This window comes from Leishmania major, chromosome 6 (genome assembly GCF_000002725.2).
Source record: "Leishmania major strain Friedlin complete genome, chromosome 6".
Lineage (NCBI taxonomy): Eukaryota > Euglenozoa > Kinetoplastea > Trypanosomatida > Trypanosomatidae > Leishmania > Leishmania major.
Window position 1 is genome coordinate 474,858 of NC_007247.2, and position 27,997 is coordinate 502,854.

A 27,997-nucleotide genomic window follows, 5' to 3' on the forward strand; every position below is an offset into this window, starting at 1 on the left:
GAGCTGGGGGTACCCGCATGGCGCCGGCTTGCACGCGTGAGAGTGCGAGCATGCGCATCTCATGCCACGGCGATGTCGAGTGCGAGCATAGCTTTCGTGAGGTGTGATCGGTTGGATTTGCAGCTCTCCCATCGGCCACCTCCTCTCGGTGTCGGTGCACTTCTCCTCTTGCATGTGCGCCCGGCTTTCCTTCTCTTCCTCGCACATCTTCTCTCCCGCTTTCGTCGCCGATCGTGCTTGGCATGACGACCAAACAAATCACCGCTGCTGTGTGCGAGGAGGGGGCCGGTGCTGTGGTAGCGGCCAAGGGGGGTCTTTCGCCGCCGTCCTTGGCGCTGACTGCGGACGGGCTGGATGTCTTGGTGGTGTTGTGCGGCCACACGTGCCGTATGGCCGCTCGTCTCGCCTCTCTCTCTCTCTCCGTCGTTGTTTGTGTCTTTTCCGTTCTCTCGTAACACCACACATGACATTGCCGCACCCGGTCCGTGCACCATGTGTGGTGCACGGCCACTACGCATGAGTCCACGCACGTCAGGATCTCGTTGTCTGCATGGGCCCCCTCGAGGCCGCGATGCGCCGGCCACCGCTCAGCTCTGTGAGTTTCCACCACCACGGCCATCACCCCTGGAACGGAAACTCGCCGCTGCAAGGGAGTCCCTCTCCTCTCCTCATCCTTCCATCACTCGCTCGCTGTTATCGTTTGTTTTCGCTGCACCCCGTGCGCCCGCTCTTCTCTTGTTGGCGTGTTGTTACGGTGTGTGTGTGTGGGGGGGGGGCGCGCTAGTGCCTCGTTGGATTTTGCACGCCTCATCGCACAGACGTACGCATCGCTCCCCTCCACACGTGCTGCCCATATCTCCACATAACCGAAGGACGGTAGAGCGCACGTGGTCTGGCGTGGCACCTTCCGCGAGTCGCCTTCACGCCTCGCCCGCACTCGCTCTTTCCTGAGAGCGTCCATTATTTGGCATCGACTTGCGCACGAGGACGTGTGCCAGCATGAGCCAGAATCCCGCCGCGCCGGGCGGTGACAGGGTGCCGAACATGTCGAACGCGCGCCGCGGCGAGACGTCCGACGACTACGCGCGACACAAGGCGGCCGCCAGCCGAGCGTTCCTGGAGAATCACTATCAAAGTCTGCTCGCGAACACGCGCAACGGTGTCGGCCGCGCTGTCGGCCCGCGGCAGAAGGAGCCGTCCTTCTCGGACTTCCATCTCTTCAAGTGCATCGGCCGCGGTGCCTTTGGCGAAGTGTTTGTGTGCAAGTACAAGAGCGACAAGACCGACACCCTCTACGCCCTGAAGCGCCTGCGCAAGTCGGACATGATCACGAAGAAGCAAGTCATCCACGTCCGCTCGGAAAAGGACGTCCTGGCCGAGGCGGCGGCGTCGAATCCGTGGGTGGTGCACCTGTACCGCAGCTTCCAGGACTCCCTCTACCTCTACATGGTAATGGAGTACATGCCGGGTGGCGACATGATCTCGTGGCTGTGCGACAAGGGCATCTTTGATGTGGAGAGCACACGCTTTTACATTGCCGAGCTCTGCGCTGCCGTGGCGAGCGTGCACGAGATGGGATTTGTGCACCGCGACATCAAGCCGGACAACATTCTCTTTGGGGAGTCTGGGCACATCAAGCTGAGCGACTTCGGCCTCTCCAAGCGCTTCGTGGAGAAACGTGGCAACCTACTTGATTACGATGACCCGCCCTCCTCGTCGAACGGCGCCGAGGCATCGACGGATGAGAAGAGCGCGTACGAGTCAAGGGCAGACGCGCCGCCGGGGTCGCTCCCCGGAGACGACGCTGGCACCGGCATCGCACACGGCCGCGTTCGCGAGATGTTCCAGTCCATCGTGGGCAGCCCCGGCTACATCGCGCCGGAGATCCTGCTGCGCAAGCCGTACGGCGTCGGCTGTGACTGGTGGTCGGTCGGCGTCATCATGTACGAGATGCTCTACGGCATCCCGCCCTTCTTCTCGCAGAACTCTAACTCAACGTGCCACAAGATCAAAAACTGGCGGGAACACCTCGTCTACCCCCCGCAACGCCACGTTCCTGATGACGCAGTGGACTTCATGAAGCGCCTGATCTGCGAGCCAGAGAAGCGCATGACGTACGATGAGATATGCCGCCACGACTTCCTCAAGCCGATGGACATGAACGGGCTGCTTAAGTTGCAGGCGCCGTATGTACCGGCCCTCTCCAACCGCCTGGACACCAAGTACTTCCCTGAGATCAAGGAGCCGAGCGCGCCGATGCAGCTGAGCGAGGAGCAGAAAGTGCGCGAGGTGGACCCCCGCGGCGTCATGTTTGCCGACTTCCGCTTCAACTACAGCGGCGACCAAGCCGGTCCAGCAAGCGCGTAAGCGGCTGAGAAAAGGAAGAAGTGCATGCGTGTGTGTGTGTGTGCGTGCGTCTCCCTCTCTCTCTCTCTCTATATATATATACATATATATGCGTGTGTGCATGCGTGTGTGTGTGTGTGTGCCCTGTATTCTCCTGTATTTTGTTGCCCCGAGCGCTTGCAGGTACTTGCATGTGTTTTATTGGTTTTCCTCCTTTGCGCGCACATGCACGCACACGCCCTCATGGATATCACCTTCTCACTGTGGGCGCTCATCTCTCGGCCGCTCCCCTTCTGTGTGTTTTCGCCCACCCCACCTCCGCCACAGCACCCCTCTCCGACCACCTATGCAGTGGGGGTGCAACACGAACGCGAGTGGTCCAGGACCACCTCTGGTTCTGCTGTCATCAATGCCGTCGTGTGGTCGTGCGTGTATGCTACGTTGTGCTTGGCTCCTTCTGCGTCGTTCTCTCGTTACGCGACCATTCCTTTGCTCCGTGGCGCTCTCCGTGTGCGGACGTCGCTGCCCTCCCACCCGCTGCCACACGCACGTGTGGACGTGTGAGCCCCTCTTTCCCTCACGAGGCGACGGTTATTCGCACTCCTTGTATGGGGGCGCTTCCAGCAGCGTTATCAAATCGACTCGACGTGATAGGGGAAGTGAGTCGAACATTGGCCTCCCTCAAGCCCAGCTGCGTCCCGCATATCCGCAACGAACACGGCGGCCCCCATCGTCCTACCTTCTGCACCTTCCCAACTCCTGCTCTACCTCCTCCCCTGGCGGCTTCTCTCCATGCCTGCACACGGAGCGCGTGGGCGCGCCTCGCTCACGCAAGCGCATGTACACGGCGCGCCCCAAATCCGTTACTTCGTGCCACTTCACCACCACGGGCACAGGTGAAAGATTGCACATCTGTGTTTCCTCTACAAGACGCGCTAGCACCAGCGTCCCCCGAATGCGTCGCACATACCACACCAAAACCACTGCTGTCCCGCTGCTGGCGGTAGCGCTGCTGCTGCTGCTGCTGCTGCTGGGGGGAACCGCACACAGTGCCGCCGCGGCTGAGGCGTCGCGGGTGGTGGAGCTGACTCGTGACACGTTCGATGCGTACGTTGGCGGGCCCGACTCGTATACGTTCGTGCTGTACTGCGTCACGTGGTCTCGTCAGTGCAAGACGGTGACTCAGCTGTGGGATCGCTTGTCGATTACTCAGTCGCAGAAGGAGCTGCGGGATGTCTTCACCGCCGCGTACGTGGACGGCGACAAGTACCCGGACTTGGTCAAGCGGATGAATGTGAAGGGGTTTCCGACGATGCTGTTCTACACCCCCCTGCACAGGGAGGGGCTCGAGTACAATGGCCCTCGCGAGTCGTACCTTCTGGACAGCTTTGTGTTTCAGTTCTCGTAGAGCCGGCGCGTGTATCCGTGCGCGCATGCGTGGGCGCGTGCGTTGCGGGATTCATGGCCGGACAATCCCTATCGTACTTCAGCACACGACACCGGCGCATCCACACGCACATCACGCGCGTGTGGCGAAGGTAGTCTGCTGACGCGTCAGATATGGATCATTGTCTGCGTGCGATCCGCGATTCATGTACAGAGAAGAAATGTACCATAAAGATGCTGATGAGCTTGAGAGCGTGCCAGTGTCCGGGCGCGACTGCTGAGCGCCAGTGCACGCGTCAGCGTGGTGTATGCAGCGCGGTCTTGCCGGCATGACTGTGCGCGTCATCTCTCCCCTCTTCCCCATGCCTTGACTCGTGTGAGCTGCGTAGCTTGAGCGCCTCGCGTGAAATCTCTGGCTCACCTTCCACTCTGCCCCTCCTTCTTCCCCAACTTCGTTTTCATGCACGTTCCGCTGGTCCGCTCCCCACGCGCGCACCCGTGTGAAATGCAAAACAAAAAACGACGCCTGGCGGGGAAGTGCCTCCGCTGCACCACGAGACATCGCGTGACTCGCTTTCACCTCACCCCCCCCCCACACACACACCGGCACACACAACCACGCAACTTGTGGGTCGTCTTTCCACTTCCCTTCCATTCTTCTATTATGCTCGAAATCTCTTACTCCACCGGTGCATACAGCAGCGCTGGCAACGGCATGGTTGCCGTGACTTCACGCCGACTCAGGCAGCGCCGCATCGGCTGCTGCGCAGCCCCGACAGCCACCGTGGAGGGGGCCACGTTCGACAATCCGCACGCCGAAGGCAGAACCCGGTCGAGGTCTACCGTGTGCATGGACCACCACATTCTTTCCCGCATGGAGGATGACTTGCGGCGCTCCGCGATGCGACACGAAAATCCTGAGTCGGCGATCCCAGGCCGCGGTTACGCGCACGACCAGAATGTCTTCCTTGCTGTCGAGGCGTATCGCGCGATGAAGTCGACATAGAGCGGCCGCACCGTCGTCGACAGCCACCACCCCCGTGTCCAGCGGCAACGGGCTTATTGTCGGCCGCTACGGCATACTGCGCCCTCTCCGGTTGCGGCCGTGTGAGCAACAGCCCATCACGCACGTGGCACCGGTAGCGCGGCGAACACGCCTGAAAGAGAGCACTGCTCAAGGGGGCACCGGCCAGCCACTGCAAGGGGGACCGTACGTCGCGCATGTCCAACCTGGGCGGCCAGGCGCGTGTGAATCTGCACCGCTCGCCCTCGCGGCGTGAGGGGTCGAGATTCGCACACCGGTCGCAGCCGCCTTATCCGGCCAATGACCGGCTGGGGCCGATCGAGACAGCGTGCAAGACGCCGATGCAGAAGCACGAGGAGGACTACCGCTCCAGCGCTGCTGCCAGGAGCGCTCACAAGCTCAACAAGCAACTCTTCGGAAGGCTTCCCGACCTAGAGGAGGGGCACTGGCAGCCGATGGCCCCGGACTGCAAGCGCGAGCGACGCCTCCGATCAACGGACGAGCTGGCCAGGCACAGGGTGTCCGCGCAGCTTCGAGTGCAACGATAAGGAGGAGGGAGACGAGGGGATGGAGAAGTACGATGTCCATGTGTGCGTGTGATGTGTGGGGGCCTACCATGCGCGACGGATGAGTAATGCCGCCCCCCCCCCTCCCTCCTTCCCTCTACACTGTCCATTGTCGCTCGCCCTCCTCTCTGCCGCATGCCTCGACTGCGACTACCTCTTCCATGCCCTGTGATCATGTCTTTCCCGCTGCGCGGCCGTTGACGCAGTGCGTCTTTGGTGTCTCGCGCATGCCGTAGTTTGCCTTGATGTTTTTCAGCTTTCTATTCTCTCTTCTTCGACACCTGCGAATGTATGCCCGCATCCGCATCTGTCTCTGTCTATTTCCTGTGACGCAGCAATACCCGTCTCTCTCTCTCTCTCTCTCTCTCACTCGCTCGCACGCGCGCACGCATGACTTTGATCCTCCATGAGCGGTTTCATGTGCGCGATGTCGACATCTCTCTCTCTCTCTCTCTCTCTCTCGTGCTGGTGTTTGTCCAACGCCTTCCCGAAATGGTTTTTCCTTTTTCTATTCCAGTGCAGCAGCGCCACGCCTCCACCCCCCTCCCCCATGTGCGTGTCCCCTCTCGTCCTGTACGCATGTGAGCGGGAGACGGGAGGGAGGTAGATGTGTAAGTGTTTCGTGGCCCAGTGAGCCTTCATGTCATCACCCCACCCCATTTTGCCTTTTGCACCGTCTCTTCTCCGCATCCGCCGCTTGTTAACAGACATGTGCGCATGTGTGTCTGTGTGTGTCTGTGTGTGTGTGTGCGTGTGCGACATCGCTGCCGCACCAGTGCGATATCACACGCACGCGGACACGCGGACGCATCCTTCTGTGATCGGATTCCTTTACTTGCTATGCTTCTCATTTTTTTTTCAGATGCCCTCCCTTCCCCCCCCCTCTCTCTCTCTGTCACTGTAATCCTGAGTGCGTGCGCCAGTACGCGCATGTACTTACTGGTTGTTGTAGAAGCTCCTCATCAGTGTGGAAGGGCGCTGCGCATGTGCGCCGAGCCTCCCCCCTCCTCCTTTGGAGACAGATAGGCAAGCGCTTGCTGTGTGTAAGCGAGTGTGAGCGAGGCAGGGGCAGACGTGACTGTGGCGCCGGCTGCGAGAAGGCAAGAGGGGGGCACCTATCGGCCGCACACGCCTTCGCGTCGGTCTCCGCCTCCGTCTGCTTCCCTCTACGCAGTTGCACACCTGCAGGACGCACATGCGCATCTGAAGCTCTCCGCTCGATGGACATCCACGGTGTACTCGCCTGTGCCAGGATGGAAGTCCTGCGTCGACGCAACGAACATGACCGCCATCGTTTCCCCTGCCCACACACACACACACACACTCTCTCTCTCTCTTTCTCTCTCTTGTTGCCTCTCTGCTCCCCCTTCAAGGACTCACTACCCTCCTGCTTCGCATCAGCTGGGCAAAGCAGTGGACCCGGCTGTCCGCTGCTGCACCGCGCATACACTGAGTAACGTCGACACAGACAACAACACAGGTGCGAGACGCGTCTAGCAACCCTCGTTGCGCTTCTCTTCCTCTGCCTCACACCCACACCCTCGTCACTGCCTACATAGATCAACCATCTCCCATAGACCCAACACCAGCCGCCGCAACAACCACGACAGCACCTGCCCAACGGCACTCAACTGACGACATACACACCGCTGGGCGGCCAATCATGTCTGCCTACCCTTACGTCGGCCCCGAGGATCGAAACACGCAGGTGCAGTGCACCCCTCCGCGCCAGGCAGGCGACGCTGCTCGCATTCTCGTCCCAGATAGCGACAATGATGACAGCCTGGGCCTGCCGATTTCACAGGAGTCTTCACCCAGTGTCTGCGTGCCGGCGGCCCGCACCTTCTCGAAGCGGGCGGCGCGCTGCGCAGAAGCCTTACTCCAGCGTCACGACGCCGCCGCCTCCGCTGTGCACAAGCACAGGTGTATGCAGCAGCTTGGTCGTCTCGGCGGCGCCTACCGCGCTCTCGCCCATGGTCAGCCCGTCACGATTTGGGTGCGCTATCAAGACCTCAACGCCCGCGTGATTCGCGAAACCGAAGCGTTCTTTGAAGGACACATGGCAGACCACCTTGCCCACCCGCACGTTACACGCAAGAACGGGGTTCTGGCAGCGGCGCCGAAGGCAGCCTTTGGCTTTAATCCTCAGCGACGCTTGCCTGAGGGCTCCCTCGGCTGCCGGGCTCCACTTCCCTCTAGCCCATCCCCAGCTCATGCTGCGCACGCCATGCTGAGCAGTGACGGTGCCGTCGAGGCGCACGCGTGTCCACCGCAAGCGGGCTACAGCCTCTCCAGAGGGGAGCAGTGTGCTTTGTCGTTGCTGTTCATAGAAGACACCGTGGATCCGAATTATACGTCGAGCCCACTGCCGACGTTCACCGCGCATTACACGTCAGATGACCGCAGTCAGCGCATGGGTCTGAGCGAGTCCCTGTGCGATACATGGTCTCACGGGAGTTACCTCTCCGATACTCACGCAACAATGCCGTTCTGGATGTACGGCGAGGACGCAGACTCTGTCCGATGCTCTCCCACCCCGGCAGCGCACCGCGGTGACAGTCCGAGCGCGGCACGGCAACATCGTAAGCGCGGCCGCGGCGACACCACTGGGGCTGAGCCGCAGCACCTCAAGGGGCGACGAGGAGAGAGGTGCACGGCAAGGGCACTCGCCTTCGACGAGCTCAGTGCGTCATCGTCGTCACAACACGCGACACCTCGCGAGGAGAGCACCACGGCTCGCGGCGGCACACCGGTGGCCCCCTCGCTGTCCGCCACCGTCATAGAACTTCAGAATCAGCGGGTGCAGTGCGATCTCCTCCGTCGGCAGTCCCTCTTCAGTCTGTTTTGAGCGCGGTTTTGTGTGCGTGAGGGAGAGCGGACGACGGCGATGTGGGAACGCGTGGAAAGGCACGGCGTCGCGCTGCAATGGAAGCGCTCCCTTAACTACCACTGCCCGCTGGCCATCGCCGCTCCTCCGCTCCTCAATACTGTTTCTTGCCGTCACTCGCTTCAGCATGCTCGCGAGCTGCCCACCTCCTCCTGCCCACCACTGCCGCAACGATGCTCGGCCATGGACGCAACCAACAGGGATGCCCTCGCAGCCGCGTGCATACATCTGCGCATGCGCGGCGTATCATTCCTTTCACGAAGAACAGATGTCTTCAGCCCTTGTGTGTGTGTGTGTGTGTGTGTGGAAGGGGAAGCTGCCAGTGCACACGTACCGCTGGGCTGCCCCCCCCCTCCTTCACACACACACACACACACACACACACACACACACACACACACACACACACAGATACCCTCCATGTCTCACTCGCTCCTCCACCCCCTCCTCGCCATCAACACCACACGCGCACTCGTAAGCCCACAACACACGGGGTACAGCCACCGCCACGATGCTCGTCTCGGAGAGGGCGCAGCCGGTGCGGCTCTTTAACTGTTTACTTCTACGCGCTCACAAAGACGACGAATCCGACGGTGCGGCGTGCGCCCTTCACAAGAACGCCGCCTCTACCTCACCAACCACCGACCCCATCGCCGCCGCAACAGCAGTCGGTGCGACGCGTCTGTACTTCACTGAAGGCGGGCCGTCATCCAGCCTGACGGCGCTGCAGCGCTACCTCAAAGTTGAAGAGGCGCACACCACATGCCCGCTGCTGCGCGTGTTGCAACTAGCGCCGCAGGCGCCAACAGGCAACATGCAGCCGCTCGTGTACGTTGAGCTGGATACACCGAATGCCGTATCGCTATCCGACGACGCGCAGGGGCGCCGTGAGGCCGTCCTGACGACCTGCTCCGGGGTCTGCACGCAGGAGACGATGCCGTCGCGGTGGTATCATGCGCCTGTCAAGGCCACCCTGTGCGTCTTCCAGGAGTTCATGCGTGCACCCACTACGTCCGCGGCCAGCGAGCCGGCCTTCTGGGCGTTTCTCGAAAGCGTTGTGCGATACCACGCGCGTGACTTCTACTGTGGCGCTGTCCAAGTGGAGCTGCAGTGCGTTTTCGTGCCAACGTTTGAGGAGAAGCAGAACACGGCGTACAGCGTCGACGTCTTCGGTGACTACGTCAATGAGAAGGAGGGGCAGGCGCAGCAAAGCAGCCCCGCAGCTGGTAAGGGCAGGACAGCAATGAAGATTTGCGTGAAGAGCACTGAGGCCTTCGAGCACGTCATGGCGTATCTGAAGACACAGTGCCCGCTTCTCGAGGCCGACTTCCGGTCGTCCCACTTGGTGGTGTACGCCAAGTGGTCGTCGCAGTTGTCCGCTGTACGCGACTCCAGCCATTCGCAGCCACCAGCTGCAGACGCCACCGGCGCAGTAGAACAGGCTGCATGCTTCGTGTGGCTGCAAGATGACGCGGGAGGCGGGGGGCGGGACGGTGTCTACGCGGATGCCGCGCTTGAGGCCCTCCTCGACGAGCTCACCCTCGCCGCCGCGTCGATCAGCACGCCATCGAGGGCGGCCGCTGTTCTGCAGGAGGAAGGCGTCAGCTCCTTCTTTGAGGCGTGCTGCCTCACACACACGCTGAAGAGAGTGATCCGCAAACACTTTCAGGCAGTTGTGCTGCGGCAGCGGCCGCTGTTCCACTGGGTTATCTCGCTACCCCCGTACGCCCGGCTGAGTAGGTCCACCACAAGTGCTGCCGTCACTGCGATGCGTTTCAGAGACAACGCTGCGGTGTCGCGGGCGGTGTGGGGCGCCACCCAGATGCTCGTTCACTGGCAGCAGCTGTCCAACTCCGCGCACGCGCTAGCAAATGAGGCGCTAAAGCAGAGTTTTGGCCGAGGGAGCGGGCCGTCTCGGCAGATCGTGTCTGCCCCGGCGCGGGTTCCGCGCCAGCGCCGCGCCATCCAGCAAAGCGCCCTCTATGGCGACACCTTCTCCGGTGGCTCTGCCCTTGACCGCCAGCGCGGCAAGGTCAACGTCCCTCACCTGTACGGCGCTGACGAGGGGCACGACGCATCCATCAGCCTCAGCTCCGCTCAGCGGGGGTCGGTCATGGCGGCATCTGGGTTATTCCACAACCTGCGGAGTATCAAGGAAGACTCCTTTAACAACACATCGGTGCTGGATGCTGAGGATGTGTTTGGTAGCAATCCTAAGCTCACAACACGCGTTGTCAAGCGACTCGCCCAGAGCCGGACGAGTGTCCACACGGCCCAGTGACGTTGCGAGATTGTCTTGTGCGTGCGTCGCCTCAACACACATGCTTGCACGTGTGTGCGTGTGTGTGTGTACGCACGCATATCATTGCTCGCTCCCTCACTCTGTTCGCTGGAAGTACTTCGCTCCTTTACAGCCAGCGATCTCGTCATCGAGCCACACACACGCACATACCCCATGATGACGTGGCGGAGACACGCCTCTCCCTGCGCGGCACCTCGGCGTCCAGCGCCTACGACGATGCGTGGGAGGGAGAGGGGGGGGGCGTAGGGCAGAGCGGTGTGGCGCTACGCATGTCGGCCATCCGATCCTGGATGGCGTTGCGCCAGAGTCGCCAGCGACCGCGGACATGTTTGTGGCACCCGTATGACAGGCGAGGTGTGCGCGTGCCTCGAACCTATCCCACCCACCCCCCGGCCTTCACCGTGCCCACTGCTGGTGTGGCGGGGAGCCTGAGCGCCGCCCCCGAGCGGGGATGCACCAAGGTGGCGGGCCTGCGAGGCAGCGGTGTGGGCAGAGGTTGAGGCAGGGGCCGTGCGCCAATGACCGCGTCGGCGCATTGGTGTGCCGCGTGTGTCTACGGCTGGCTGGTGCACGATGCGACGGAGGCCTGTGGCCCGGCTGACGGGGAGGGGAAGAGTGGAGGTCGTGCTCTGCGGCTGAGACATGTGCCGCACGCTGGACGCGGCAACGGATCCTTCGCTTACATTGGCTTCTCTCCTGCTGTTTCGTTCACCATTCCCGTGATGTATATGTCCGAGGGAGGGATGGGAAAGAGGGAGCGGGGAGGGGGCGCGTCACGCTGCACGTTGTCTTTTCCCCGAACTGTTCGTGTTTGGTTCCCCCGCCTCCCTCTCGCTCGTTCTCCTCTGGTTAGTTCATATAGTTTGCCTGCAAGTGATGCTGGGTGGCTCTTGTGGACGCACGTCGTATCATCCCGTGCGAGACGGAGGAGTAGAGAGAGGGATGCTCGCCGCTCATGAGGACTACTGCCGACTTTGCGTGTTACGGACACTAGTACCATTACTAGCTTTGTTTGCACGTAGTCTTCTCGCTCTCCGTGTCGTCTCGATGGTGCGCTGCGGTGACTCTTCGCGGGTACCCTTGTGTAGGCACGCCTGTGCGTCCCCGTCAAGAGGATGCCGTCGGCGCCCGCAAAGAACACAGCAAGCACCTGTACACTGCATGCACACGCACGCACGCATATTCTTCCCACAGCCAAAACGTGAAAGAAACAGCAGAGTGCCACAACTGCCTGCGCACCCCTTCACCCCCCCCCCACCGACTGACCCATCCAGTCGTAGTGGATGCAAGCATGTAGCCGCACACTACGCGGCTACGTGCTCCAGCTCTGACATGCTCTCTACGCGTGCTGAAGGCGCGCGTGAGCAGAACCCCCTCTTCCCCTCCCCTCTCCCCTGTGATCACGCTCACCGTGCACTCCCCCACTTTCCTACTCTCCTCGCTTGCTTGCTCTTCCTGTGGCAGGACGGACACGGTCGCGCGCTTGTTTTGCTTGGAACCGGAAACAGGCGCGCGGACGGAAGCACCGCGGCGGAGGGACGTCAACGGATTCTTGTGGAGCTGCTGTCTCGGCAAAGACTGACGTGCAACGGCTATTGTGTGCTGGCGGGGCAGTCGGCACCACTGGCCTCTTCTCTGTTGCGTGTGCGCGAAAGCTGGTACGATAGACCGTGACGGTGCGGTGTCAGCGAGCTCCTGTCCTCTCTCCATTCCGCCCTGCACACAGGCATGAGAGGCGGGCCGCCATGAAGCTATTTCTGACCGTCGTGGAGCGCCACAACTCCACAAACAGCAGCGATGTCACTCCCACAGATGATGTGGCCCTTTTCGACCCCGGTGTGTGGAGCCGCACAGCAACTTCGGAGATGGCTCGCCGAAACGTTTCGGCATCCTACGTGGCGCAGCAGGTGTACCGACACGCGGCGCTGACGCAACTGGCGAAAGTCGCACTTTCCAGCGCGGTATGCTTTCGATACGGCCCCCGCCCACCACCACACCTCGACAGCTTTCTCTTCCACAAGCGCTGTCGCCCGACCGGACATGGAAGGTGCGGCACGCCACCAGCGGCAGCGGCGCCGCCCGTGTGCGCGCCGTCGCCTCTCATCTCATCCTCATCCTCGTCCTTCTCCGTGAACATGGCGGCCACTTCACCTGGGACAGGCCAGCAACGAAGCACTGCCGCCGGTGCGAGCGACTCGGCCACTGAGTATGACAGCCTCCTCGCTCTCTGGCTGAGGGAACTGCTCTCAGGCACCGATAGCTCCGTCACCGTGACAGCGTTGCTCCTGTTCGTGGAAGGCACCGCGATCGATATGGCAACCGGCAGCAAGGTGCACACGCCCCTCAACATAGGCAGCGGCACCGCAAGACAGCTGCGCACGCACGAGGACGCCATGGCGTTTCTGCACGCGTGCGAGTCCACGCTACACCATAGCGCTGCCGAGTTTCCGCGGTGCCCGTACCACGTCTGCGTCGCCGTACTTGTCGGCACTCACGGTGGCTCGCACGGAAAGAACCCCGTTATATTCCTCGACGTCGCCGCCGCTGCGCCGGAGAGCGCTGGCGCCCACCAAGAGGTGCGCTTGCGGGAGCAGGTGGCCCTCTTTGGCCGGCAGCTCGGCGCTGACGCGACAACGGCCACACCTCACGCTCGTCAGCGGACGCGCAAGGCGGAGGACGAGCAGTGGCTCAGTCTCCTGCAGTCCTGCCAACTCTCTCGCGCAAGCCTGGTGGGGCTCGTCTACGTCGCGTGCGAGGCAGGCCACGATCCGTTTGGCCATTCCCGCGTCGAGGGGACCGACTGTGACCCCTTCACCCTTGCCAGTGTCCTACGCCAACGCGCGCTCTTGGAAGCGGTGAACAACGGCGTGTTGCACCCCCAACTACGAAAGCTGTCCCGCGCCCGGAATCGCGCAACTGCGCGAGCGGTGAAGCTGCCCGCGAGCGGTGCCACCACAAGGTCACGCGCGCCGGCCTCTCCACTCAAGGGGCGGCCCAGCAGAGGGCGGCAGCGGCCGCAGCAGCACAGTCCGAAACTCCCTTATCTGGCGCGCGACTCGGTGCCGCCGCGTCGCACACAGGAGCACTCCATAGTCTTTTATGGCGTTTCTCGCTGCGGCCGCTCCGCGGATCTGCTGGCGCGCATTGAGGAGGAGGAGCACCACGCGCGGGTGGCGTTGTCAAGCGCGGAGCAGCGAGCCTGGAACCTGGCGGAGTTGCGCTGGATTCTGCGTGCCCATCCACCGGGCAAGTCCATCGACGCCATGCTGCGGCGCTTCGCGCACAACGTCGATGGAGTGAGCCGACCTGAGCAGCAGCACCCACACTCAGTCCCACCTCGCTTCTTGCCGCCGCCGCTGAACGTGGCTCAACTCGCCACCGCCATCAGCCGGCCTTCTACCACTGCCACGCGACGGTCGTCCTTCGCCTCAGCGACGCGCACGCCCGAGTCCACCTCACCGGGCGGCACGGTGCGGACGAGGGTAACCGCTTCGATGCTGCCCACATCCCCGTCTCGTCTAGCCTTGACAAGCACCTTCTTTACGCGGCGCATCACGACACCGCTGTTCTTCCGCGAAGCGGGCTCTCCACCGCAGAACCAAGACGATCCGCGAGCGCACTCCGCCTCATCGCATGTGGCCGTACGCGGCCACAACGCCACAGAGCTCGAGCGGCGTCGCCTAAAATCTGGCGCGACCTTCTCCCTCGCCACGGACTCCCCAAACGCACGCGCGTGCACCACCGCTCGCCGACTCTCTGCCATCGAAACGGCCCTACTCGCGCGCGCGCACTCTTCTAGCCAGCGCAGTCTTCCTTCCCCCTCTCCGTGCACGGGCGAGGTAGAGCGACTCTATCCCCTCGTGCGCGCGTTTCACGTCGAGATGTGCGAGCAGGACGCGCTGATGGCGGAGGAGCTCATGATGCGCAGCTGCATCGAGCACAAGGAGAAGAACTGCCGCAAGACGCTGAGTGTTGCTCGCGCTGAGTCGGTGCGACGACTATCCGTGTGGTGGCCGTCTGAGACAGGAACGCAGCCGCAACGAGAGCCGCAGGTGCCCGACAGCCCCCGGTGGCGCCCAGCGAAGCCACTTCCTCTGCGCATCTTCTTCCAGCAGTAGAGGACGTAGGGCCGGCGAACACACCCGCGAGCGCCATCAACGACAAGCGTCGCCCACGAGCGCATCGTCGAAGAGGGAGAGAGGGTGGAGGCGGGGGCGACGGCGACTTCTACACGCACCCACGGAAACGAACAAACGCGTGCGTCGCCTCCGCTGCTGACTGCCATGCGACCCCCTCCTCCCTGGGCGCTGCACAACAGATGCGCGGGCGCCCGTACGCGCCCATCTTGTCCCTCTTCCTCCCTCCCATCCTTCCTTCCTCATTCTTCTATGTTTCATGGTGGCTCATTATTCCCTCTACCGCACACCGCACATTTTATGTATATACGCGTTCGCGTGCTCGCCCTCTGCGCTCCTTAAGGTGTGCGCGCGCGACCAGGCGGTAGCAGGAGGGGAGGGAGAGGGAGGGAAAGAGGGGGGAGGGGTGCAGGGCGTGGCCGTTCGTGCGTGGTCGGACAGACCTGCGCCATCACGTACAAACACGTGCCCTCCACTTTCTCACCCAGATCTTGTGATATACGTGCGCCTACCCGTCGTCGTGTGTGCCGGCTGCCCGCTTTCTACGCTTGCGTCGCGCAGCTTCTGTTGCCTCGCTTGCCCTTCTCATTTTCCACGTGTGCGTGTGCGAATTCGTGCCTGCGTGGGTGGGCGCGAGGAGCTGCAGCCGATGCTGCCGACAGTGCTGGTAGGCGGCAAGAGAACCCGCCGTGTGTCTGTCTCATTCGGCCACGGCCTGGCCGTTCCCCCATCTTTCTCTTGTCTTTCAGTTGCACAGACACCGATTCACTCGCATCCACAGGCACGTGCGCGCTGACCCCGTCGCCTCCCTATGTGCAAGTCGTCACGGTGGCATGCAGACAACCCTGTAACCCAACAATCATGTGGGCGGCGACGATGATGGGCTGCACGACTCGTCGCGCAGACGGGCAGACGCGTCCGTATTGTCCTCTGTCCTCACCGTACGCCCTTCCGCAGCGGCAGGGAGGTGGTGATGTTGTCGACCACGCCTCTGTGGCTTGCAATGGCAGACCGCAATCTCACGCTATTCATCATCTTCCCCGTTCTCTTTTCCCTCAGATGAAGAGTTCCGGCCGCCGTGTACGCTCTGCGTGCACGCCACTCACAACCTGCAGACCACGGATGAAGCGCCTAATCCAGAGCCTGCAGCACTTCTCCGTGACCTCGTCGGAGCACGTGGAGTTGTTCAGCAAGATCACGCTGAGAGACTTTGGTTTCTACGTCAGCGACGCAGATGCGATGAGATATGTGGCGGACGAGGCCTACTCCATTGCAGAGCGAGCCTTTCAGCTTGAGAACGCACTGCACCAGCACAGGCTCAGCGCCAGCACAGCGCAGGTCTCCCCCATGGCGTGGAAGTCGTCAAGTAACGACACGGTCGGTTGCTCGACGCTCTACCAGGACGAGGCCGTCACGCTGTGCTGGTTTGTGCTCCCACCTGGCAAAGTACTCCCGCTCCACGACCACCCGGGGATGACGGTGTGGCAGCGCGCCATGCACGGCCGGCTGCATCTCTGCTCCATCACTCGAGAAGCTGTCTCACAAACCAGCACCGGTGCATCGACGGCGCCGATCAACGGCACTGTGGTCTTTGACGGCGAGCTGGACGGGGTCGGGGATGCGATACCGGCGTCGGACGTGCTGGGATTCACACCCACAGACGGCGACGGCGGCGGCATGCTGCACGAGATCCGCAACATCGACGCAACGCAGCCCGCCTTGTTTGTGGACATCATTTCACCTCCATACAACCAAGCATCGTCCAGCATGGTATGCGGGTACTACACCGCCGAACCCCTCAATGCCACCGCCACGCTGCTGCCCGCTCTCGCGGCGGACTGTGGTGTGCGCCATCAGCTGAAGGCGGGCGACAAGGTGCGCCTGCGCCCCCGCACCAACTACAGCGGCCCCGCCATGAACGCGTTTCTGCACGTGGTGTGAGGCGGAGGTTGGGGAAAGAAGGGGAACAATGTAACACGAGGCAACCGCCGGCGGCGATGGAGAGATGGTGAGGGGTTGTAGGTACACACAGGTATGCTTGCAGCATCAGCAGCAGTAGCAGCAGTAGCAGCAGCGGCGGCGATACCATCGCGAAGAGACTCCGCACGTGTGGTCTTGACACTCGGCCCCACCCGCCCTCTCAGCCGGCACTCCTCCATCCCCATCTGTATCCGCCGTGTATCGGGCACGTCACTATCACATCTACAATGAACGCGTGTCCGCTCAGCGTACCCACCACAGAGGCCAAGGGGGGTGGGGGTAACTCCAACCGTTTTGCAAGGGGCAGTGGGGTGCAAGCCTCAAGGAGCGCTGCACCCTTCCCCCCTCCCCTCATGCACCCAGACCTTCTCTTCCCCTCTGCACTGCCATCTGGTGTCCACTCTTCTCCAGAGAACACTCCTGCTTTCCTCCCTCGCCCACCGCCTCTCTGCACCTCCACGCTGCCCTCAGCAATACACGGAGTGCCCTTTTCCTCTGCAAGGAGCCGCACCTTTCACCTATAACCGTGCGACGCGTCATTCAAGCCCTCTTCAGTGACCATCGTAGCCGCCGTTACTGTGGATGCAAGTGAGAAGGTGGCGGCCTGTACATCCCTCGCTTAGCGCCAAGCCGCCTCCCCCTTCCTTCCCCGCGCCTGCTCGCTCGCTCTCTGTCTCCCGTCTGCGTCTGCACCCACTGCGCTGCCGCGCACTTTGCCGATGCTGCGCCGCAGTCTGTGCATGCTGGCGCCGTCGCCGGCAGCTGCGCAAGGAAACGAAGTCATCGTGTCCGGCGGTGGTCTTGTTGGGGCTGCCATGATGGCCTCTCTACAGCAGCTGCGCAGCCATCTTCACAGAAGCAGCGCCGCGCCGCTCCTAGCCTCGCACCTGGCCCGTCTGATGCTGGTAGACTCGGGGAAGCGGCCGGTTTACGACGCTGCCAACATGATGCACACACTTCGCACCGTCAGCATCACGCCCGTGTCAAGCAAGATCATCGACAGCCTCGGCGCCTGGGACCAACTTACCACCAAGCATCCGTACTACCGCATCGCCGTGCGCCACGAGCAGGCGAACAGCCCCTTCCTCGGTGCAGGCGGTCGCTCCTCATCCTTCTTCATGACCAGTGTTCTGGGCAATAGGACGAGCTGTGAGCCTCTCCTGGAGTTCACCGACTTGCGCAAGCCGGTCGGCTTTATTTGCTTCAACGCGGAGCTCAACAGCTGCATGATGGACGTAGTGGAGGCTGGACAGCGCGCCCTCGTCGACACCGACGGCGCTCACGACACGCTCTGCTTTGGGGCGCACCTCGAGGGAGTGCAGATCCCGAGCCAAGAGACGCTTGAGGGGTCGTGGGGATCGGCGAGGCTTGTCTCCGGCGAGGCCAGCACCGATGTCGCGTTCGGTCTGCTTCTCGGCTGCGAGGGGCGCGGCAGCTCACTCCGCGACGTCCTCTCCACGCCCTCGCTGCAGCAAGACTACGCGCAGACGGCGTTCGTGTGCAGCGTGCGACTGGAGAAGGCAGACGACGGCAACGTGTGCAGCTTCCAGAACTTCTTCCGCGATGGCAAGATCATTGCGCTGCTGCCGACCTCCGAGGACACGGCGAGCATCGTCTTTAGCACCACGCAGCAGCACGCGAAGGAGCTGCTGGCGAGCACACGAGAGGACCTCGTCGCCGAGCTGAACCGCCGTCTCTCGTCTTTTGCGCCCAACGACATACCCAGGATCCGCGACGTGCCGCAGACGACCACGCCAGATGGAAAGGTGTGCCGCGCGCAGGGATCCTTCCCGCTTAAGCTAAACCTCGCGACCATGCCCTACGCCCCACGCGCAATCCTACTCGGCGACGCGGCCCACGGCATTCATCCCCTTGCTGGACAGGGCCTCAACCTTGGCATCTACGACCTCTGCGCCCTCACGTCGGTGCTGGAGCAGGCGATCCGCAGCGGCCAGGACATCGGCAGTAGCATCGCCGTGGGGCAGGTGTTCGCCGGCCATATGCTCAGCCACACCGCACCCATTATTACAGGCATGGAGATAATCAAGAAGCTCACGCACTGGACGCCTGGCCTGGCGTCTGTAGGGATGAGAGCCCTGAATAGCGCTCCACTCGTCTCCACCTTGGCGAAGGACGCCATTCTGCAGGTGTCCTCTGGCGCCCTCTTCGCTGCACAGCACAAGTGCTGCTTCCTCCTTCAGTAGCCTCCAGCCGTGACCGCGTCGCCTTCGTTGGCGCACACGTGGAACGACGAACAAGAGAAGAGAGATGACCCAGCGTCCGCCGCCTGCCCTCATGGTCGAGAGAAGGAGGTCGGGGTCCTTGGGGATGGGGTGGGGGTTGTTGGCGTGTCCATTCTCAGCCGCAGAGCACGACCTCCACTCTTCCCCTCCCCGTCAGCCGGGCCACAGGCCTCCGTCGCATCGTGCACCAGCCAGCCGTAGACACACGCGGCACACCAATGCGCCGACGCGGTCATTGGCGCACGGCCCCTGCCTCAACCTCTGCCCACACCGCTGCCTCGCAGGCCCGCCACCTTGGTGCATCCCCGCTCGGGGGCGGCGCTCAGGCTCCCCGCCACACCAGCAGTGGGCACGGTGAAGGCCGGGGGGTGGGTGGGATAGGTTCGAGGCACGCGCACACCTCGCCTGTCATACGGGTGCCACAAACATGTCCGCGGTCGCTGGCGACTCTGGCGCAACGCCATCCAGGATCGGATGGCCGACATGCGTAGCGCCACACCGCTCTGCCCTACGCCCCCCCCCCTCTCCCTCCCACGCATCGTCGTAGGCGCTGGACGCCGAGGTGCCGCGCAGGGAGAGGCGTGTCTCCGCCACGTCATCATGGATAGGAGGGCGGCGCACGCGCACACAGAGAGGGAGGTTGGCGAGTGCGTTTGGGGGTGGCCAAGGAATGAGGCGAGGCGATAGCAGCGTACCCTTCTCCAGCCCCATCTCACGTTCCTCCCTGTGTGCACACGTCTCCGGCCTCCCCCACCTCCTGTACACCACTCCCTCTCGGCCATCGCAGGATCTGACGCGTGACGGGATGCAAGGAGAAAGTAAACATGCAACTCGACAGCATCAGCCCAGACAGACGCGAAGCCGCCTCAGTGACGCGCGTGAAAAAGTGGCCCGGGTGACAGGGACGCCATGACTGCAGCACCCGCCTCCCTCTGAGGCACGCAACGTCGTTCTCTGCTGCCCCTCCCTCCCTCCCTCCCTCCCTCAGTGCACATGCGCAGCCACCGGCAGGGCCTTCTTCATGTTGCTTCCTTCTCTTCTCCTTGCCTACTCGTCCCCTATCCACATCACCACTGGTCTCGCTGCCCTTCTCCCGACGGTGTTGGCAGCGACGCCGATCCGCCACCACGCGCACGCCCACACGCACGCAGAGATACTCACCTACACGCATGCCATGGCCACGAGTGCTGAAGACGGCCACGTTGCCTACGAGGCACTCACGAACGCACAAAAGGCGGAGCTTGCCGCTTGGGTGCGAAACCAGCTGGATAGCACGAGCAGCGCCTCAGAGTGGCGTCGGCAGACGCAGGCGATGATCCGCCAGGCAATGGCGCGCAGAGCCGCGTCCGGTGCACCACTCGACGCCGGCGACATTCTTGATGAGATCATGCCACACGTACGCTCTGCTATCCCGCCAGAGGTACGCGAAGGTCTCTTCCGCCGCGTGACTGCGCAGCTGCACTCGTAAAATGCAGAGCCCATGCGCGCCCCTCGCAATCCCATTCATGCCGTGTCTGCTAGCTGCAGTCACGCCGATACGGCAGCGGCAGAGCCCACGGAAATCACGTTACATCCGGATGAGGACGTAAACCCCTGCACAAGGAAAAGCAGAGCAAACATCTGTTGATGACGCACGAAGCAGTGCAGCACCAGAAAAGCATGAGCCACCAAGTCCCTCTCCCAGTGTACCGCCCCACTTCTTGGTCTTTGGTATGCAGGCAATCTGCTCCTAAGCTGCGACGTCGGCGTGCCCGTCAGCGTCAGCTCTCTCTCTCTCTCTGTCGCCTGTCTCTACACACGTGTGTTATAACACACCGCATTCCTCAACGACTTCGCCTATTTCATGCCTCGCTCTCTAACTTCCTTTCTCTGTTTCTCTCCGACACCCCCCCGCCCCGCCCCTCCGAGCGCCGCTTGCGTGCACGTGCACCACAGCACTTGCGTGAACAGCTGCACACGCGACTCGCATCTCTGTCGTCCTTCGTTTTCCTACGTCCAACGAGGAAGAACTTCCTCGCCGACCGCCCTTCATCATCCATCCTTCCGTCCGTCCCTCGTCGCTCGACGTTGCAGCGTTGTGAGACGAGTGTACGTGCTCTTGTACACAGTGCTGCTCAGACAGCTTCGCCCCCCTCCCCGCTCCTCCTTCGTTTTCTCTCTCTCCTCAGCACGCGTCCGATGTCGTCGGTGTCGAATTCGGAGATTGCGAAGCGTATCCGCGAAGGAAATCAGAAGCGTAGGGAGGAGGAGCGCAAGAAGCAGCAGCTGGAGCAGGAATACCTCGAGGTTGTCACGAAGAAGCTGAATGAGCAGCGGCAGAGTCGCAGCCCGACGCGGTTCCTGCCGAGTATTCTGATCTGCCTTCTTTTCGTGAGCTTCCCACTCTGTGAGCAGGTTGTCGACTGGTGTCTGGTGGGCATCTTCTGCGTCCTGAACACGTTTCTCGCCTTCGCCTTCACCAACCCGTCGGAGTGGCTAAGCATCGCCTCCACCGTCCTCATCAACTTCTCCCTCGTCCGCTTCTCAAGTGAGATCTACAATATTCCGCAGCGGTTGGCGCAGGTGCCGCTCATCCTGCTCGTCAACTACGTCGCCATAAACCTGCTCATCGTCGCCGCGGCGTACTTCCTGTACGTGAGTCCGCGTTTCCTTCGCTTCTCGCGCAGCTACGGTGGGAAGCGGGGGCGGCAGACGTCTGCCACGCACAGGGGCCACCACTCCAACGAGTATGACATGCTGGAGGCGTTTGCAATGCAGAAGGAGGAGGCTGAGCGCCTGGATCTTCTCCTCTGTCTGCTGTTGCTGCTCAACGTGGCGGTGCTCATGTACTTTGACGTCATTCCGTTTCACCTGGTTCTGCAGAATGGGCTTAATGTGTTTCGACTGCTGAAGTAGAGAAGGGACGGCCGCCCCCCTCCCGGCTTGCCGATGTCCGCGGGTTTACTCGTGTGTGGTGTGTGTGTGTGTGTGTGTGCGTGTGGAGGGGAGGGGGCACGGACGCTCTCGCTCGGTGCACTCTGCCGCCATGGAATCCTTTCCTCGTTGCCGAGCCTCTTCCGCTTTGTGCTTGCTGGCCATCCCTATCCCATCCCATCCCACCCCCATCCCCAAGCTGAGGAGCCCGTGTGGAGCAGGGATGGGGTATACGCATGTGTGCGCATCTTTGTGCAATCTTTGCCCACTGTGCGCTGCAGAGACCGAAAGGAAAACAAAACTGGAAAGGGCATCAGCAACGATTCCAGAGACCCCGTTCAGGCCCATGTGACGCGTGGCACTCCCCGGTGAAGAGCTGCCGTAGGCCGTCACCGTGATACCCCACGTGTTCTGCGTTGTGTGCGCGCGCTCCATGCACACGTGCGCCCCGCACAGTTGCGTGAGAGCAGAATACCGCCTTTCGGAAGAGTGGCATATACATCTGGCAGGACCTCGTGCGTCCTGTGCCCACGTCGCATGTTACCACGCCCTTCCCTCCCTCTCTCTTTCACCGCCCCTCGCTTGCTTCGCTAACACCTCCCCTTCCGCTGCCCCTGTCGTCCGAATTGTTTGGCCGTCTCTGCAGCTCTCCATCCCTCTATCGCGCGCGCACACTTTGCCGGTCTCTCGCCGCATCTCCTCGTATCGATCTCCTTCGCCTCGGGTGCTCAGATCAGCAAATGGGGAGGCGTCGTAAAAGTGGTGGCAAGGGCAACGGCAGCGCCGCCGTAAACGACAGCCCGTCGGATGGCGAGACACCGACGCCGACCCCACCGCCGAGGATTAGTGGCGCTGAAGGGAGGAGTGCAGCGCGTGTCGTGGCAGAGGCGGAAGCCAAGTCAGCAGAGCCGGTCATACTCATGCCCTCTGTAGAGCCGGCGCAGCAGTCAGTAGCCGCGGAGGTGGCTACAGCGGATGCGCCGAACACCTCTGACGCCGTGGCCGCGCTCAACACGTATGCCTACCAGAGCTCAGTCAACGAAACCGCCGCCGGTGGCATCGTGGTCGAGGACGACGACGCCGACGACAAGGAGGCGGCACCGACGGCGAACTCCTTAGCCGCTCCGGCTTCGCCTCCTCGTGTGTCTGACAAGAGAGTGGTCGTCACATCGGCCGCGAGCGCCAGCTCTTCGAATCACGAGGAGAAGCTGCGCGAGGCGCAATGTGTGGAGTCGGTGTGCACCTACTGCACCCTCATGTAAGGGGCTCACGCGATGACGCAAGCATATTCATCTCTATTTCGTGGCGCTCATGGGTGCTCTAGCCGTTCGCTGTGCACTGCGAGGGGGTCGGCGTGGGGTGCGTGATCTCTCCCAGCATCATCGGCTCCGTTTCACACGCCGGCATCTCCCTGAAAGACTACTGATGTAGAGTGTGCTGTTCTCGGTATCCCCAGCTGTGCCGCTGCCCCCCCCCCTCATGTGGTGTCCTGGGTCTCACCTCTCTTCTTGGCGGTTCCTCCTCGCCTATGTTTTCCTGTCCGTCTTCCGCAGCGATGCTGTCCGAGAAACATCTGAATACACGCAAGGCATCAGCACAGCCCGCCCCCCCCCCCGCCCACCCATCACCCCACGTGCTGCTGGAAGGTGTGACGTGACACTGTCGCGGCGCAAAGTGCCACGCCGTTGCGATCCCGCGTTGGCGTCTCCCTCCCCACATTCCGCTTTCCCCATGACGGCGCGACGCCGCAGCGCCCCCAAATCCAACGACGCCCGCCTCTTCTCGCCTTCCCTCGCTTGCCTGCGTTGCGCGGTGCCGCTTTTCGGGTGTTGGCGAAACCGCGCGTCGGGCGCCTGCCTGCCTGGCGCCACGACCAGGTGGGGCAGGCGCAGCCGCCCCCTCCGCCCGCGCCCATTGGGGCCCGCCCAGCAGGACGGGGGGGGGGGGGGGCGGCTGCGCCGGGCGCCACCGCAAAGGCAAGAAAAAGGAGCGAGCGCAGAGGGAAACAGGATAAGCGCGCAGAGGGCGAAGGAGGTTCGATTCTGTGGCACGCGTGCGCGTCAACGGCATGTCCAGATAGCGGCTGACGCTGCGCGAAGAGAGCGCGTTTTGCGTGGAAAAGCATCGCCGTCGACGTGGTTCAGCATTCGTTATTGTTGTGGTCTTTTTCTTGTCAGGTGAACACCGTGGTGCCCGCGAAATGTGGAGAGCTTCGATGAACAACAGAGACAAGCCATATCATGGCGAGTGGTTATTTGAAGACAGGCCGTGCCGTTTACGGAGGAAGGGTGGGGTAGACAACAGAATGAGCACGGAAAAGCAAAAATAGAAGCGGCCTTGACTCCACTGTTTTCTTTCGTCAGCATATACGCAGCACACTTCGGGCAAACGAAAATGAGAGGGAAATCTCGAGCCAAGTCCAAGACAAAAGCGAACTGGAAGACGACGACGACGACGACTTCGGGTTTGCAGGGTCGGATGCCTTCTCTATCAGGAAATCACTTAAAAGAAAAGCAAAACAATCGTTAAAGTATCCGAACAAAAGAACAAAAAAGAACGCATCAGTGACACAACGGGGGTGGCATTGCGCAGCGTTGCTGCGCACACATACACACACACACGCAAGTACGCAGTCGGCTCTACCACCACCCACACGCCAAAGAGCATTCCTTCTCGATATTGGAAAACGAAAAAGAAAAAAGACGACGTGGCTGCTCCGGCTGAGCACCCTGGGAGCTGCAGGCGCGGAACTGCGCAACATTCCTCCTCACGCCTTTCGCCCCCGTGAGTCCCCCTGCTTGGTCTCCGATCCTTGCCCTTCGCCGTCGAAGGCTTCGTGTGGTTTGACAACAGGGCAGCGCCGCTCCTGAACGGCCTTGGCGTCCTCTGCGATGATGTTGCCATCAATGTCGATGCGGTCGCAGATGCGTGCCTTCGGCAGCAGCAAGAACGCGAGTGGGATGACCAGCAGCGGCGTGCACAAGTGGCCCGTTATGATCAAGTACGGCACGTTCCTGAAGTTGCACGGCGGCTTTGCAGAGACAGGCCAGAAGTTCTCCATTAGAAGAGAGCCCACGGCGAGGGACATCGAATTGCCGGCGCTGTTGAAGCCAGCCAAGAGCGCGAATGCAATCGTTTCCGTGCCGCGCGGGCACAGGCGGGACATGAGGATCTGCCCCGGCATCAACGACATCACAAAGCAGATCTCGTACACGATCGCGTCACCGAGAATATACATGGCGTGATCAGGGATGCCAATATACATGTTCCACCGCTTGACAATGATCAGATCAAAGATCGAGCCCAGTACTTGCAACAGTGTCGTCGCGATAAAGACAAAGGCGTACCTGTGCTTCGAGAAGAAGCGGGTGAAGAGAACGGCACCGGTCACACCACCGGCGTCCGTGATGAGGGCGCCGACAGTCTGGTAAAACGTGTACGAAAAGTGCGGGCCGTCCGGCAGGCAGTTGGGCTTCGCGAGGTAGAAGTTGGAGAGCGCGCCAGGGATCTGCAAGTACAGGAGAGAGTTGAGGTAGATAAAAACGGCTGCCTTGGCGACGATCAACGGCAGCGAGAGAAAGGCACCACCCATGAACACGGTGGCGATACCAATGCAAGCGTACAGGAGCTGGCGCCGGGTGCCAAGCACCATAACACAGGCCTGGGTGATAATGCCGCACGTCATAATCAGCGCGTACACAATGAGCCGCCAGTTCCGCGCTGCAACGTCGACGTTCACCTCCACTGCGCCGCCGAGACACGAACCAATATCTGGCTCCACGAAATCTGAGTCGTCATCCTCTGGCGAATCACCGGCGACCTCGACCGCTGCAAGCTCCTTCACGTCACCAGAGTCCGCGATGGACTCTACCACGCGGCCATCGACAGCCTTGGCGGCCTGCTGCTGCTCCAAGCGCTTCAGCTCCCGAAACTGCATGAGGGCGTCCTTGCGGCGGTTCGTGCGGTTCTTCTTTTCGCCGTACATGTTGAAAATGAAGAAGAAGATCGTCACGAGCTGCAGCGCAGCCGAAACGATGATGCCAACGTACGTCAGCTTGGCATCTGACAAGGGTCCCATCATGCAGGACGCGAGGATGGTGCCGACAAACGTCATGGCCCACACCCAGCTCACCACCGATGGGCCCACCTGAGGGTGTTCACGCATCGACCGACTAAAGTGGCCCTGGGACAGAATGTCGATGTTGGATTTGCCAAAGCAGGTGAGAAACACAAACGCCGCAGCAGCGTTCGCCGACGACTCCTTCGCGGGCAGCAGTGCGTACGCCAGAGCAGCCGCCGTGCCCAGCACTGCCGAGAGCGCCATGTACCACCGCTTGGTGTAGCCAAAGAGCGCGATCACGTCCGCAATCGAGGCGATGAACGGCTTCAGCGACCACCCGAGACTATACATCGTCGCAAGGCGCTGATACCGTGCAACGTTCAGTCCGTAGCGGACAATGAACATCGGCTGGCGAGAGACGTTGATAATTCGGCTGGCTGCACCCTTCGACAGCGTGTAGGTCAGACCGAGAGAGAGGGAGAACTTGGGTCCGAAGGCGGCAGTGACCTCGCCGAACAGTGGGATGTAGCGCAAGCAAGGCGCAGCCTTGAACCACTTCGTCGCCGTGGGATGCTCATACTCTGAATGGGGAGCCTCAGCCGCGTCATCTTCGCGGTGGTCGGCAGCGCCGTCGTTGCGCGTCTCCTGAAACGGCTGTGCGGACGCCATGGGAACGCAAGAAAAACGTATGAAAGGCAAAAGTTGTACGAAAATGTATGAGCAACGAAGCAAATAACGAGTCAAACTGTTGCGTTGTGTTGTTTTTTTTTTGTCTTTTTAGATGGTGTAGTTGCTGCTTTACTGAAGTTGTGGAATTACAAGAAATAGCATTACTGCGTCACTGTGAGACACTCGGCACGCAATGTTGATGGAGAGAATAAGTAGGGGGTGAGAAGTCGAGGAATGACAGAAGGAGGGGGGAGTAGTGACGTCAAGTCACAATGCTCCTTGACAGAACAGCTTTGTGCCTGCCACGTCGTCAAGCCTTCCATGACGTTGCCGGCAAACGACAAAAGCAAACCTCGTTTATCCCTCAAGAAAAAGGAGTTGTTGCCCTTGTTGGTGTTCGGTATGCGTTGCATCCTTCATGTGCATCTTCACACCGCCACCGGAACCCTTGGCAGAGTTTTCCTCCAGCAAGTAAGGAGAAAACATGTGCTTCGTAAACGCGCAGTACAGGAACACTTGCGGTCACCTTCAAACCACCGATGCCCCTTTGTTTGGACGGCCTTCTGAGGGCGTCGCGATGCCCTCCTCTTCAATATCAGCGGCGGTTGACTCGGAGTCTTAGCACCTCAGCACACCAGAGAAAGTTGATACTACCAAACTGCTCCCCATGAAGTGGCGCGACCAGCACTCCTTCGGTTGGTGGGAAAGCGATCGGGTTCCAGAAGAAAGAGACATAGAGTCGATGAGTATTGGTGGTCGCAATCACTAGCAGCGCGCACGGCTTCATTAAACCGACAACAGGTACGTCAGCCACCGCAATAGAATACTAAACCGCGGGTTCGGATGTGGTTGTGAGACTGCGCGGCTGCCTAGCCAGCGTGGAATACCGCGTCATTCCCCCGCCACTGGAGAACATCTGAAACGCAAGTCGCGAAGCACTGAAAATCGCCATTGGCGAGCCATTTCCGAAACTTCATATTAGTGCCTTCAGGCGTTGGTAGGGGAGAGGAAAAAGATCGATGGCGTTAGCAGAGAGTCTGTGTTTCGATAACGCGCTGCAGGGGGCACGGAAGCGTCGCGGGCACCACCGCAGAGTCTCAATCATCACCGCAAGTGCCGCACACTATACATGCGCGCAGAGAAACAACGGCCAGCTGCACTGACCACCAGAGCTACGTCACAAGCACGGAGAACACAGTGTCCGCTGCGTTGTGTTTTCACTCCACACAACAAGTGTAAAAGCGTAAGAGGGCCGTAATGGTGTGAAAGAAATGAAAGAGCCATGGGGCACCCTTAATTTTGCTTTCGATGGCACCCCAGTGCACCACGCAGCACTTCATTGATTACCTCGCTGCAAGCCAGCGCTCGCTACGCCCTCCGACTGTGTGTCACAATGTGAGCAACCCGACCGTTACCGCAAGACAGTGGAATCAGGGAAGAAAAAAAAACTTGACAAACGAATGATGTCCGGTGCGTGACTCAAAG

The 27,997-nt window shown here is 61.3% G+C and overlaps 10 protein-coding genes across 10 annotated transcripts; 9 read left to right on the plus strand and 1 right to left on the minus strand.

The window, feature by feature from the left end:
* Window positions 1–999: 999 nt before the first annotated feature.
* On the plus strand, window positions 1,000–2,367 carry LMJF_06_1180 (putative protein kinase; the record flags this gene model as incomplete). Its single annotated transcript, XM_001680838.1, has 1 exon — window positions 1,000–2,367. One exon carries the CDS (start codon window positions 1,000–1,002, stop codon window positions 2,365–2,367), a length of 1,368 nt encoding a protein of 455 aa, XP_001680890.1.
* An 817-nt stretch (window positions 2,368–3,184) lies between these two features.
* LMJF_06_1190 (conserved hypothetical protein) lies at window positions 3,185–3,754 on the plus strand (the record flags this gene model as incomplete). Its single annotated transcript, XM_001680839.1, has 1 exon — window positions 3,185–3,754. One exon carries the CDS (start codon window positions 3,185–3,187, stop codon window positions 3,752–3,754), a length of 570 nt encoding a protein of 189 aa, XP_001680891.1.
* Window positions 3,755–6,985: 3,231 nt separating this feature from the next.
* On the plus strand, window positions 6,986–8,170 carry LMJF_06_1200 (hypothetical protein; the record flags this gene model as incomplete). Its single annotated transcript, XM_001680840.1, has 1 exon — window positions 6,986–8,170. The coding sequence occupies one exon, from the start codon at window positions 6,986–6,988 to the stop codon at window positions 8,168–8,170; it is 1,185 nt and encodes a 394-aa protein (XP_001680892.1).
* Window positions 8,171–8,720: 550 nt separating this feature from the next.
* LMJF_06_1210 (hypothetical protein) lies at window positions 8,721–10,490 on the plus strand (the record flags this gene model as incomplete). Its single annotated transcript, XM_001680841.1, has 1 exon — window positions 8,721–10,490. One exon carries the CDS (start codon window positions 8,721–8,723, stop codon window positions 10,488–10,490), a length of 1,770 nt encoding a protein of 589 aa, XP_001680893.1.
* Window positions 10,491–12,256: 1,766 nt separating this feature from the next.
* On the plus strand, window positions 12,257–14,629 carry LMJF_06_1220 (hypothetical protein; the record flags this gene model as incomplete). The annotated part of the gene is made up of 1 exon (XM_001680842.1): window positions 12,257–14,629. One exon carries the CDS (start codon window positions 12,257–12,259, stop codon window positions 14,627–14,629), a length of 2,373 nt encoding a protein of 790 aa, XP_001680894.1.
* A 1,077-nt stretch (window positions 14,630–15,706) lies between these two features.
* Window positions 15,707–16,588, plus strand: LMJF_06_1230 (conserved hypothetical protein; the record flags this gene model as incomplete). The annotated part of the gene is made up of 1 exon (XM_001680843.1): window positions 15,707–16,588. The coding sequence occupies one exon, from the start codon at window positions 15,707–15,709 to the stop codon at window positions 16,586–16,588; it is 882 nt and encodes a 293-aa protein (XP_001680895.1).
* A 758-nt stretch (window positions 16,589–17,346) lies between these two features.
* Window positions 17,347–18,831, plus strand: LMJF_06_1240 (conserved hypothetical protein; the record flags this gene model as incomplete). Its single annotated transcript, XM_001680844.1, has 1 exon — window positions 17,347–18,831. The coding sequence occupies one exon, from the start codon at window positions 17,347–17,349 to the stop codon at window positions 18,829–18,831; it is 1,485 nt and encodes a 494-aa protein (XP_001680896.1).
* A 1,060-nt stretch (window positions 18,832–19,891) lies between these two features.
* On the plus strand, window positions 19,892–20,338 carry LMJF_06_1245 (conserved hypothetical protein; the record flags this gene model as incomplete). The annotated part of the gene is made up of 1 exon (XM_001680845.1): window positions 19,892–20,338. One exon carries the CDS (start codon window positions 19,892–19,894, stop codon window positions 20,336–20,338), a length of 447 nt encoding a protein of 148 aa, XP_001680897.1.
* Window positions 20,339–21,048: 710 nt separating this feature from the next.
* LMJF_06_1250 (conserved hypothetical protein) lies at window positions 21,049–21,765 on the plus strand (the record flags this gene model as incomplete). Its single annotated transcript, XM_001680846.1, has 1 exon — window positions 21,049–21,765. The coding sequence occupies one exon, from the start codon at window positions 21,049–21,051 to the stop codon at window positions 21,763–21,765; it is 717 nt and encodes a 238-aa protein (XP_001680898.1).
* A 2,785-nt stretch (window positions 21,766–24,550) lies between these two features.
* On the minus strand, window positions 24,551–26,512 carry LMJF_06_1260 (putative pteridine transporter; the record flags this gene model as incomplete). Its single annotated transcript, XM_001680847.1, has 1 exon — window positions 24,551–26,512. One exon carries the CDS (start codon window positions 26,510–26,512, stop codon window positions 24,551–24,553), a length of 1,962 nt encoding a protein of 653 aa, XP_001680899.1.
* Between the last annotated feature and the right edge of the window lie 1,485 nt (window positions 26,513–27,997).